This window comes from Leucopleurus acutus (assembly GCF_964270905.1).
Source record: "Leucopleurus acutus genome assembly, chromosome: 20".
Classification (NCBI taxonomy): domain Eukaryota; kingdom Metazoa; phylum Chordata; class Mammalia; order Artiodactyla; family Delphinidae; genus Leucopleurus; species Leucopleurus acutus.
Window position 1 is genome coordinate 57,622,203 of NC_139162.1, and position 12,981 is coordinate 57,635,183.

General features: G+C 45.1%; 2 protein-coding genes across 2 annotated transcripts in view; one reads left to right on the forward strand and one right to left on the reverse strand.

The window, feature by feature from the left end:
- The window catches only part of LOC309977285 (uncharacterized protein), a 127,550-nt gene that overhangs the window by 56,188 nt on the left and 58,381 nt on the right, over nt 1-12,981 (forward strand). The window lies entirely within an intron of this gene.
- LOC309977284 (uncharacterized protein) lies at nt 3,570-11,107 on the reverse strand. The gene is made up of 3 exons (XM_082863322.1): nt 11,028-11,107; nt 8,744-8,870; nt 3,570-7,403 (listed from the first exon to the last, which is right to left on the reverse strand). The coding sequence occupies exons 1-3, from the start codon at nt 11,046-11,048 to the stop codon at nt 6,238-6,240; spliced, it is 1,314 nt and encodes a 437-aa protein (XP_082719448.1). The 5' UTR covers nt 11,049-11,107; the 3' UTR covers nt 3,570-6,237.

The window sequence follows — 12,981 nt, forward strand, 5'->3', positions numbered from 1 at the left end:
GCTCTGATGAAAAACGAGCGTAAAGTGGTCTTTTAATGCGCTTCCCACACTGGCTGCACTCATAAGACATTGGCCTAGTGTGAGCTCTCTGGTGTTCAATGAGGCCAGATCTTCGTGTAAAGAACCCTCCACATCCAAGGTGCTCATATAGCCTGGTTTCAGTGTGGATTTTCTGGTGCTGAACCACATGGAATGGTCTGATTAAAGTCTTCCCACTTTCGCTGCAATGGTTTTTCTGGTGCTCAACAAGTATGTGTTCATGGCTAAAGGTTTTCCCACATTCACTGCACTTGTAATCATTCTATCCACTTTCAAAGGTCTCCCTGCCCTCCATGTCACTGTGTGTCTTCCCTCGTGTGAGGGGCCTGGTTCTGGAGAAGGCCTGAACTGGCCGGAAAGTCCTTCCCTCCCGTTCAGCACGTCAAGGTCCTTTCTGCCACGTGAAAGCTGCAGTTCTTCACCAATGAAGTCCTCCCTTCATCCCATCTGGGGAGTTTCTTCCTACTCGGCTCCTTTTTGTGCTGGGAATGACTCACCACACGGGTACACCTCTTGCTCGCGCTGTGTCCCATCATACTCAACCAGGTGCAAAATGTCTTTCAAGAGTGGGCCACACATCACATTAAGAATGAGACTTCTGGGACTTCCCTGGGGGCACAGTGGTTAAGAACCCTCCTGCCAATGCAGGGGACATGGGTTTGAGCCCTGGTCCGGGAAGATCCCACATGCAGCGGAGCCACTAAGCCCATGCCACGACTGCTGAGCAGGCACTGTAGAGCCCGTGAGCCACAACTACTGAGCCCTGATGCCACAACTAATGAAGGTCATGTGCCTAGAGCCAGTGCTCCACAACAAGAGAAGCCACCACAATGAAGAGTAGCCCCTGAGTGCTGCAACTAGAGACAGCCTGTGCAGCAATGTATACCCAATGCAGCCAAAAATAAAAAGATAAATAAATTAATTTAAAAAAAGAAAAGAATGAGACTTCTGGATAGATGGACCTGGCTTTGGAGTCTTGACCTGTGACTCTATAACTGCATCACCTTGCTCTGAAAGCGCTTCCTCATCCTGGGCTCCATGTTGAAAACCTGAAAGGAGAGACATGCCAATAAACGTGGCCCCAGCAGAAATGTGTCTCAGACACACCCAGCAGTAAGTCCTTAAGATTGTTGAGATGCATGGGGCCAGAGCCTGTGTGAGGAAGGCCTGCTGTGCAGAGCTGAGCCTGGGAAGCTCATCTGATGGCAGAGCACAGACGATGGCTAAGAACACGAGGAAGGGTCTTCAACTTACCTTTCAACAAAGCCTGGCTACTGGTGACTGGTGAGCAATGAGTAGAAGGCTGTGTCCAGACCCAGAATGTCTGAATGCATCACAGCAGCTGGGCTACAAGGAGTATTTAAGGACACATGCACATATCCCAACACTTTAAGTGCAGGTCAATGTTGACAGCACTGCAAAGGGAGCAGTGGAAGGGAATGGGTGAGAACCAGGGCCAGAAGTGAAGAGTCACAGCATCAACAGCGGGCTTCCCTGATGGTGCAGTGGTTGAGAACCTGCCTGTCAATGCAGGGGACCTGGGTTTGATCCCTGGTCCAGGAAGATCCCACATGCCGTGGAGCAACTAAGCCCATGCGCCATAACTACTAAGCCTGTGTTCTGAGCCCGCATGCCACAACTACTGAAGCCTGTTTCTTGTTGCTTGAAGCCTGCACGCCTAGAGCCCATGCTCTGCAATGAGAAGTCACCACAATGAGAAGCCAGCGCACTGCAATGAAGAGTAGCCCCCACTCGCCACCAACTAGAGAAAGCCCGCATGCAGCGGCGAAGACCCAACACAGCCAAAAATAAATAAATAAACTAAAATAAACTTATAAAACAAAACAAAACAAAAAACATCAACAAGAAAGTAAAGGTAGAAACTCTTGAAATCTGTCACTGGTACCACACACTGGTAGATATAGGACACAGGCCTGGTGTGATGGGAACCCAGCTCTGATACCTCACCATTTCCTCACCCCCACACACGTGGGCCACGTTCATTTCAGCCTCCCTTGATGCTGCAGGAAAAACATCCACCCTCTCAGGCACCCAGGGCCCTCCTATGGCTCAAGGCGAGAAACCACCTGGGCCTGAGGAGGCCAGTCAAAGAGGAAAGACAGGGAAAGGGAGTGGGCCCCGTCCCATGAGATCACACATTCTAAAATTATAAGGACATTAAAGGAAGGTCTTAAAGGAAACAAGCCAGTGGTCCCCTCAAGTAGTGACCAGGTCAGTATGTGAACATCCTGGCATAAGCAGGTCCCAGAGTCTGTCAGCAAAAGACAGTGGAAGGCCTAGGACACCAAGGTTCCATGTCTCTGGACAGAGTCACCCAACCAGGGACAGGGAAGGCTGGTGGGATCTTTCACACAAACATCAAGATTTCTGAGCCCTGCCTTAGAAGACCTCAGAGCAGCAAGGATGGGACTGCTGGGAGAGAAGGAATACAGTGCACAGAGCCCAGTGCTGGCACCAATGACACACATGCCAGGAAACCAGGAAAGGAAGCAGTGCCCATGGTCTCACTGTGGGAAGCTCAGAGGTTTCACTTGGCTTGATCTGACTCTGGTTTGGTAACAACCTCATATTAACAGCTTGAAACTGCCCAGGGTTGGAGCATTTATACCAGGGAAATTGGCAAATGCAATAATCAAGGGTTGGCCGGGTTTTTTTTTCTTTTTACTAACTGTCTAGACTTAAAGTAATGGAAACTATGCTAATAATGAGGACTACACATGGTGAGTAATGTTGTGAATAGCAGAAACATTTATTCCACCCAGCAAAGTCACTGAAGAAAAATCAAGTTCCAACACATTTATTGTCTTCTTATGTACTAAAAAGAAGACATACATCTGACAAATGAACACAAAAATGTTCAACATCATGAATCACTAGGGAAATGCAATCAGACCACAGTGAGATACATCTCCACACTTTTAAGACAGATAATATTAAAAATACAGACCATACCAACCTAGTTCTGGTAAGGAATACAGGGGAACTGGAATGCTCCCATACTGCCGATGGGAATGCAAATGGGTACAGCCACTCACTTTAGACTAAGAATCCCTATGTTCATATAAAGAATTTTATGTACATGTTCATAGTAAGCTTATCTGTGATAGCCAAACTGGAAACAAACCACAAGACCTCATCCTTTAATAGAGAGATGGATAAACAGTCAAATGTTGGCATATTTAAACAGTACATTTTTCAGATATTTAAAAAATGATCTCTTCATGTAGACAAATTAGATGATTCTCAATATAATTATGCATCATTAAAGAAGAAAACAAATACAAAAGTAAACATTAAGATCACAGTGATGGGGGCTTCCCTGGTGGCGCAGTGGTTGAGAGTCAGCCTGCCGATGCAGGGGACACGAGTTCATGCCCCGGTCTGGGAAGATCCCACATGCCGTGGAGCGGCTGGGCCCGTGAGCCATGGCCACTGAGCCTGTGCGTCCGGAGCCTGTGCTCCGCAACGGGAGAGGCCACAACAGTGAGAGGCCTGCGTACTGCAAAAAAAAAAAAAAAAAAAAAAGATCACAGTGATATTAAAAGTCTAGAAAACACTACCTAATTGAATGGGAAAAAAGTAAATCAAAGGACTTCCCTGGCAGTCCAGGGATTGGAAATCTGTGCTTTCACTGCCACAGCCAAGGTATAATCCCTGGTTGGGGAACTAAGATCACACAAGCTGTGCAGCATAGCTGGGGGAAAAAAAAAGTAAATCAATACTAGCTACCTGAGAGTCCTGGGAGAGATGTCAGAAGTTGATATGGGAATGATGGATGTTTGTTATTATGATGATGATTCCATGGCTTTAGAAGTATTAAAATTTACCAAGCTGTACATTTTAGGTATGTTCATTTCAATGCATACAAACTATACAGCTCAATTAAATTGTAATAGGAATTGGTTTCACATAAAAATCTGAACTTCTTTTCTGAATCTCTTTTCAGTAAAACTGTGGCAACCACAGCTCAATTCCATCACCTCTCCTACTCTCATGAGGGGATTCTGTCACAGCAGCAATGAAGACTTGCGAGCAATAAAACGTGTTTCCACTTAAGTTATCCAGGAACTCTGCCTGGGTCCTAAAATTCACATGCCTGAACTACATGATTTCCACTCTCATTCCCCATTGTCTTCACTGTGCAGCAGTGGACTTCAGAGAAAAAATTTGCAGATGCTATAGGAATCCTAAAACCTTTACGTTATTCAGTCTGACACAGACTGGGGGCTCAGGGGGAGAGAAATAGCTCTGTAGCTCCTGAGAATTTCTGCAAAAATCTTATCCTAAACAGCCAGTCATGGGAACATTCGTGGATGCAGCTTTAGAAAAGGCTCATCCCTTCTTGTTGCTAGTCTCTCACATCCTATTAATTCCCAGTGTTTCTGTACCAAATATGGTTCCCTCCTGATATCTGTAATATAACAGTCATGAACACCAGCCTACCACATTGCGGACATCATAGCACACGTGGACATTATGGCACACGGCTCTTTTCCAGCTGGACCTAGAGAAATTCTTCTCTTGAACAGTACTGGGGTCATGATGTGACATTCCATGTGAAAAAAGAGAACTTATGCAGCTCCAAAAAACACTGGTGGTTCATACAACTGTCCTCATCTCAGGGTGACCTCAGGACCCACCAAAAATTCTAACATCCAGGTCACAACATTAGTCCCACAGAGCCCTGCAGTCTACCCCAGGAAACCTTCAACAATTCAAATTAGTGAAAACTATTCTCCACCATGATACTATCCCCAGTGAGGTATACAAACTTTGGAACACCCACAAAACCTGCTCCTCTTCATCCTGAGAGACCAATTTGCTTCTCAACATCAGTCTAACAGTGGACAAAGCCCAAGATGAAAGGTGGCTTAAATAATAGTTTTTATTATGGCATAGAGCAGAAAAACTGAGGCAGATAATTCCCAAACAGGGTGACTTGGATCTAAATAAAACCCACCATTAGCATGGTATTAGACAATGCCACCAAAGAAGGCAAACCACTGTGAGCCACCAGGAGAAAATGGACTGGATCCCCATGATCAAAGCTGCTTTGGTCCTGTCATAGGCAGTTGACAGGAACTAAGAGAACGACAAAACCCAAGTGCTCAGGGTATCCATGCTTTTCTACAAGGGATAGGAGAGCACAAAAGCCAACCTACCCTGATCACACTGAGGTGACTGATTCCAGTATTGGGATCTGCCACTTAGTAGAGATAAGAAACTCACAGTGACATTAAATATGGCAAGGGCCCTGCACAGGTCAGAAGTAGAGCATAGCTCCTTAAAAGCTTCCTATGAACCTGGAACTTACAGGCAATCTGCACACTAGGGCTGTTCAGATGTATGGCATTCAACTTCCAGATGATGAGTCCCTCACAGAGCCTACTTAATATGATGTATTAACTAAGGAGACAGCTCATTCACTGCTCTCCTCATCTCATTTGAAGGCCTTTCTCCAGTAGGAACTTTCTGGTGATGAATGAGGTTAGACCTTCAGTTGAAAGATTTCTTACGTTCACTGTGCTCACAGGATCCATCTGGGCTGTTAAGTTTCTGGTGCTCAGTCAGAGCAGACTCTGACAGAAAAATTTTCCACATTTGCTGTACCGGCGATGCCTTTCTGTAGCATGAGCTTTTCAGTGTTGAGTAAGCTAGGAGTTTTGGCTGAAGAATCCTCCACATACAGTGCACTCATATGGTTTTTCTCCAGTGTGAACTCTGGTGCTTAATGACAGTGGAGTATTGACTAAAATGTTTCCCATATTCAATGCACTTATAAGGCCTTTCCCCAGTGTAAACTCTCTTGTGTAAAACGAGAGCAGTTTGGCTAAATCACTTCCCACACTCACTGCCCTCAGAAGTCTTTGTGCCAGTGTGAATTCTCTGGTGTACAATAAGGCTGGAGATTTGGCTAAAGAACTTCCCCTTTCACTGCGCTCATAAGGCCTTTCTCCAATATGAATTCACTGGTGCCAAACAAGTGTGAGTGGGTCGCTATTTAAAAGTTTTCCCAGGGGCTTCAACTAAAGACGCCTCAACTAAAGATCCTGCATGCTGCAAAAAAGATCAAAGATCCAGGGTGCTGCAACTAAGACCCAGCACAGCTAAATCAATCAACCAAACAATAAATATTTTTTTAAAAAAAGTTTTCCCACATTCACTACACTTATAAGGCTATTTTCCACTGTGGACTCTCTGGTGCTTAACAAGTGAGTCTTTGCGGCTAAAGGCTTTTCCACATTCACTGCACTCATAAGGCCTTTCTCCAGTGTGGACTCTCCAGTGCCGAACAAGACTGTCTTTATAAATGAAGGTTTTTCCACATTCACTGCATTCATAAGGCCTTTCTCCAGTGTGGACTCTCTGGTGACGACAAAGGTTTACTTTAGAAATAAAGGCTTTCCCACATTCACAGCACTTATAAAGCAGTTCTCCAACATGGAGTCTCTGGTGCTCAACAAATGACTTTTTGTGTCTGAAGGCTTTCCCACATTCACTGCACTTATAAGGCCATTCTCCAGTGTGGACTCTCTGGTGAACAAGTGACTTTTTGTGTCTGAAGGCTTTTCCACATTCACTGCACTTATAAGGCCATTCTCCAGTGTGGACTCTCTGGTGCTTAACAAGTGAATTTTTGTGTTTGTAGGCTTTCCCACATTCGCTGCACTTATAAGGCCATTCTCTGGTGTGGACTCTTTGGTGCTGAACAAGCGAGCTTTTCCAGCTGAAGGCTTTCCCACACTCACAGCACTCATAAGGCCTTTCTCTAGTGTGGATTCTCTGGTGCTTAACAAGTATCCCTTTAAAGCTGAAGGTTTTCCCACATTCACTGCATTCGTAAGGCCTCTTTCCAGTGTGGACACTCGGGTGATGAGCCAGTTTGTGTTTGCAGCTGAAGGCTTTCTCACATACATAGTATTTATAGAGGCTATGTCCATTGTGAAAGGCCTCTGCACACTTGGCTTCCTTTTGTGGAGTGACCTGTGGCTGGAGAATGCTAGAGCTACCAGGGAAATCCTTCCCAGCCTCCTGGCATGTGAAAGAGTTCTTGGATGCATGGACTATGTGGCTCCTCATAAAGGTCTTACCCATGTCTCTTCTAAAGAGTTTCCCTCCACTGTGCTGGTGAAATTTCACACCTGACACACACAGTTTCTGGCCAGGAATTGTTCCCAGGTCTTCAGCTACACACAAACTACTGTCTAAGGCCAGGCAGCACCTCTCCCAGGGATAGGACTTCCGGATGGACAGGTCTGTCTTTGAAGTATTTATTTGTGGCACTTCTATAGAAACATTCTGCTCAGAAGTTATCTCCTTGTGCTCTGCTCCATGCCAACAACCTGAAAGCACAGACATATGGATGAACTTCATGTAGATTTTGGAAGAAGGAGGCGGCCCCATCACAAATATGTGTGTGATGTACCAAGAAATAAATCCATGGGACTATTTTCTGGACAAGGGAGCTGGCAGCATGTTAAGGAAAGGGCCTCTGTGCAGCACTGTGCCTCTCCATGTCACAGAACAGGGAGGACTAACCAGGCAAAAGACACAAGGGTGGTGGGAGCTCACGGAGGAGCCACGGGTCCACAACTCACTCTTCCGGAAACAGTTTTGACAGGCCTTGGTTGCTGGTGACATTTGTGTGCTGTGTGGAAAGCTGTATCCTGGACCAGGAAAATCCAACTGTCACTGAGTAGCTGGTATAAAAGGAGTATTTTATAAATAGGTGCAGACCTCATGACACATTAAGTGTAGGCCAATATTGGAGAGCACAGCAGAGTGAGGATGGAGAGGTCCAATAAGGAGTGGAAGACAGAGAGGTGAGGGGTAATCCTGGGTTGAAAGTCAGGGTAGAAATGAAAGAAGGAGCAAAGTATCATGAATGGGTAGGAAAGATAGATATGAGAAAAACAGTCACTGTCCTTGGCACCAAAACAGTGTTCAGCACAGGACATGTGCCTGATATGATCTGAACCCAGCCATGGTATTACTTCCTCCCCCTGATGCCAATCACCAGGGCCAGGCCCACTTTGAGCCCCCCTAGCTGGGGTTGGAGTCATGTCCACTCTGTCACATACCCAGGGTTCTCCTCCCAGCTCCAGTTGGAGAACAACATGGAACCTAGAAGATGCAACTTCTGAGGGAAAGATAGCACAGGTGAGTGGTCAGTACTGGCCAGGGGAACAACCAATCCCCCAAAAAAAACCTCAGGAAAGAAAAATAATGTCACAAAAATACTCTTTGAGGAGGGTATCATAGAAACAGCCTAGTGGACCCCACAAATAGTGACCATGTTGGTTCACAACAATGCCTGGTACACTCAGCACCCAGGAAATGTCACCTAAAAGAGGACAGAAGCTGGAGCACAGAGATGGCATGAGCCTATAGAGTCAACGTACCTGGGAGTGGCTGAGAATTATGGAACCCACTGAATAAATTCCAAGTTTTTGAAGCAGAAAATCTTCACTGAACAAACCTCAGAGCAGGTGGTATTGGGGCTTCTTGTGAAAGGAGGCAGTCTACACACTCACCCAGCCTTGGCACTTACAGCACAGATGACAAGGAAGCATTAATAGAGATGTACCCACTGTCTAGCTGAGAAAAGAGCAGACTTCCCCTTGGAAAAAGAAAGAAAGGCAGGGAGCAGCTCAGGATTCTGGGATAGGTGTGAGGGTCTTACCCAATGATGCAACAAGTACAAAGGTCTCCAGCAACACATCGTGGTACAGGAGTCTCTGGGCCTCATCAAGAAGCTTCCATTCCTCCTGGGAAAAGTACACAGCCACGTCCTCAAAGGTCACAGGGCCCTGTGATGATGGGACAGATTTGTACATAAGCAGCCTCTCTCCCCAGGACACCATAAGTACTTTTAACCCCAGCCTGTACTCACTCTGGGTTCACCATCCACCCCAGCTCTGTGACTTAGAGGGCAGTGGGCCCAATAACTCTTCATGCTTCCTTGATCAGTATGTACAACCCTGAGCAACAACAGGCAGGTGGACAGAGAGGTACCATGTAATCTGTGAGCCTGGTATGCAGGGCCCTTTCCCTTTCCTCCAAGACAACAGCCTGAGTGTACCCACTATCATGTCTCCCAGACACAAGCAAACTTAGCCCCATCCTTCTCTCTTATACTCCTAGTACTAGGGCCTGGGGCAATTACTTCATACACCTTCCCCACATGCATATTACTCAGTGGACCTCCTCATACATCTGATACCCATCACCACCACCCGGCCCACAAAATTGGCATGTCTCCTGCCTCCTCACATACCCTTCTGCACATGGCATCAGAAAGTGCCTGCCAATGCAACAGGATCCCACTGTACCCCAACTATCCACTGCCGGTTCCCCAGCCCTGTTCTGAAGGCTTTTCCACTAGGCCTCATTCATGACTTCTACCTCAGTCACAACATGCAAATCTAAATACGCCTGGTCATGTTCATTTCCATATAGCACATTATGTCTCTTCACCAGTTACAATCTTTGTCCATATAACACCCATTCAAAATCCACACCCACTTGACACACCTTAGGTAAACTCATCTGACGTTGTGACAAACTCCCCAAGTTCTACCACAAAATCCTGGTGAGTGCATAGGAAAAGAAATAAGAACAAGCCTGACTTTGCTATTACTTCACCTCCATTTCTGCCTTACCTCTGCATCAATTTCATGGCCAATCTCCCATAAAAACCTGGGCCACCTGCTGCACTTTCCCTACCCCCTACCTTCCCGCTGATGATCACTCCTCTTGTCTGTCTTTGTGACAGCCTGCCTCTCTTCCCTTTTTGCCTAATGGCATCCTGAAGCCTTCCCCAGCACTCTAGCACTGCATGTTCAGCTGTCCACTTTTCTCCTATATTTGGGAGTCACTGGAACATCTGAGACTCAACATGGCTGAAACCCAGTTCACCTGGTGCTTTCACTGCCATGGGCAAGGGTATGATTACTGGTCAGGGAACTAAGATCCCTGCAAGCCGCATGGTACAGCCAAAAAAAGAGGGAGAGAGAGGGAGCAACAAGAAGGAAATGGCACCAGAAAATTAATTTGTGATAAAGAGGTTGTGGCTAGAATCAGAGTAGTTTGAGATAACTGGACATCATTGATAACTCTTTAAACTTAAGACAAAGGAAACAATCTACAGGACCTGACCTTTACTGCACCCTCATTATATAAACATGGGTTCTTGGGTTCTAAACATCCTGATAGGGATTCCCAGCATTATAACTTTTTAACCTTACCATGATTCATTATATCCCCCTCCAAAAAAGTATTTTAACAAGATGTCTTAATCATTTTCTCTTCCAATACCACCAGAGAACGATGACGTACCAGTAAAATAAATACTATTAGAAGAGTAAAATCACTGAAAAAGCAAAAACCCTCTAAGTGCCTGTATACTGTAAAACTGTTAAGTTTACCTAATGCACAATGAGTGTGTATGAAAATACAACTATGGGATAGATTAAGACTAAGTATAATCATCTCATTCAAAGAACTAAGTTAAAATTAGTAACTTGAAGCTAAAAAAGATCAAAAAGTGGAAATGTTCATTTAAATATAATAGTAACTTTAATATACACTCTAGACAAGGGCATTCTTTATATATCCCAGAACACATAGCAGATATGACTGCAGTACGAAGTTTATAAATACGAAAGTAGACCAAACAAAAAAGCAAACCAAAAACCATAAACAAAGAAAAGCCTTTAAGAAGAGGATCTATAAAAACATTTTAATCATATAGTAATATCTATAAAATACTTCATAGAAAGAAAAATGAATGGATACTCACGAAAAACATGGGTAAAATAACACCATATTGTGCAAATGAAGAAAAACACAGAATTCTTACATGATTCAATTCATAAAAAATTTTAAAACAAGCGAGCAAAACTAGAATCATCAAATATTTCCCACATGGTTGGCAAAACTATCAAGAAAAGAAAGAAAATGCTTACTTGAAACATCAGCCAGTACATTCATTTTGGGGGGATGCGGATAATTGTTTTGGAAGAACCCCGCAGGCGGCTTCTGGGGGTCCTACTTATATCGCATTTTTTGACCTGAGTGGTGAACGGATATTAGTTTTAGAGCTTACTGAACTGCACATTGAAGTTCTCTGCATTTTCTTTTTCCACGCAGGTCATATTTGAAAATCCGGAAAACCAAGGTTTTGGGGAATAAAAATAACTATAGAACACTGGTAAGAGAACACAGATAAAATAAAACACTGCTGAATGAGAAGAATTGGGTGAGGCCCGGATGACGCAGCATTTACCTGAATCCGACACATCTGGGCTGTCGCCGTCGCTAGAGTTTGTGGGCGAAGGTGGGGCCCGAGCACGGACGCCCCTCCCGGACCCGAGAGAGAGTCAGGCCAAAGAGCAACCACGCCGAGCCTCAGACTAAGCTCAGAGCAGCGGGCACAGCGCCTTCCTGACTCCCTGACCTCGGGCCGGCCCTGCGTTGCTAACCTTTGAACACATCCGAGTTTACAAAATGACGACCACGGCAGACGCCGGAAAAGCCGTCCAGACGCAGTCCTCTAGCTCGGAAGTGCCTCTTTACTGAGCCTTTATTGGTCCAGGGGCGCCGAAGAACGGGCGCAGAGCCTTCAGGGTAATGTAGTTCACAGGCCTCCAGGACCTGGCAAGGGGCGGTGCTCCCCTCGTCCAGGAAAGGTGCCGCCTCTCCGCCAGGGCTGCTGGGAGTGAGGCTCTGAGGAAGGGGGCGAGGTTTCACGCTTCTTAAAAGGGACGCACCAGATTTTCATGTAGTCTTTGATGATCACAGAGAGGTACACGGACATAATATATGAGTTGTTCCCCAAACCTACAAAACCAAATGGGCAGATGATACCAGGTTTTCACTCAGACACAAAGTGCATCCATCCATAGCTGGGGTCTAATTAACGCTGTATTATTGCTCTTCCAATGGATGTAGGCTAAAGCTTTAGACTCAATTTATGAGTTTCACTGTGTTAGGTCAGGATACAGACAGGGCCATGGTGGACAACACAAATGAGGAATGTGGGGTGGCCAGAAGCAGGGGGACAATTTGTTGCTTCTCTGACTCCCTCAGAAAAGAGTAGAGCCGGTGACGTTGTCCACTTATGGACACCACTTCTAAACATGCATCGTGAAGAAGCATGTAATGAAACACACCTGTACACACCAATTACCTCGCTTTTCTCTAACTCTGATTGGCCTTTCCCCACACTTAAGACCACCCTGCCTCTTTATCCCCTAAATATCACAGGCACCTTGCCACCGGGAGGGTGGATCTGAGAATTGTTCTGTGTCCTCACTTGCCTGCCTTGTGAATGAAATACTCCCCAGCAAACCTTGGCATCTCAGAGTTTGGCTTGCTGTGCCTCCGGTTCAGTAATAACCTCATACACACAGTTTGAAATTGCGCACAGTTGGAGTATTCATACCAGGGAAATTGGCACACACAACAATGAAGGGTCAGTTGGCTTTTTTATTAAGTGTCTAGGCTTAAAGTAATAGAAGTATCTTAATAATGAGTATACATAGTAATAATGTTGAGTACAAATACCTATTCCACCCAGCAAAGTCACCAAAGAAAAGTCAAATTCCAACACATTTATTAACTTCTCAGTTACTAATAAGAAAGCAGACATTTTGTCAAAGAAGATATACACTTGGCAAATGAACACAAAAATGTTCAACATCATGAATCATTAGGGAAATGCAATCACACCACAGTGAGATATGTCTCCATGCTTTTAAAACAGGAAATATTCAAACTACTGACCATACTAACCAAGTACTGGTGAGGAACACAGGGGAACTGGAATGTTCCCATACTGTCAATGGGAATGCATTTGGGTACAGTCATTCATTTTAGAATGAAACCATGTGCTCATATAAAGGATTTTATGTACGCTAA

What these genes read in the sequence shown, in the direction of transcription:
- LOC309977284 (XM_082863322.1), bottom strand. Translation starts at nt 11,048, where the DNA reads ATGTACTGGCTGATGTTTCAA. An exon ending in TGTACTGGCTGATGTTTCAA is followed by an intron (nt 8,871 to 11,027) that starts GTAAGCATTTTC and finishes CCATCATCACAG; the next exon opens with GGCCCTGTGACCTTTGAGGA. An exon ending in TGTACTTGTTGCATCATTGG is followed by an intron (nt 7,404 to 8,743) that starts GTAAGACCCTCA and finishes CTGTGCTTTCAG; the next exon opens with GTTGTTGGCATGGAGCAGAG.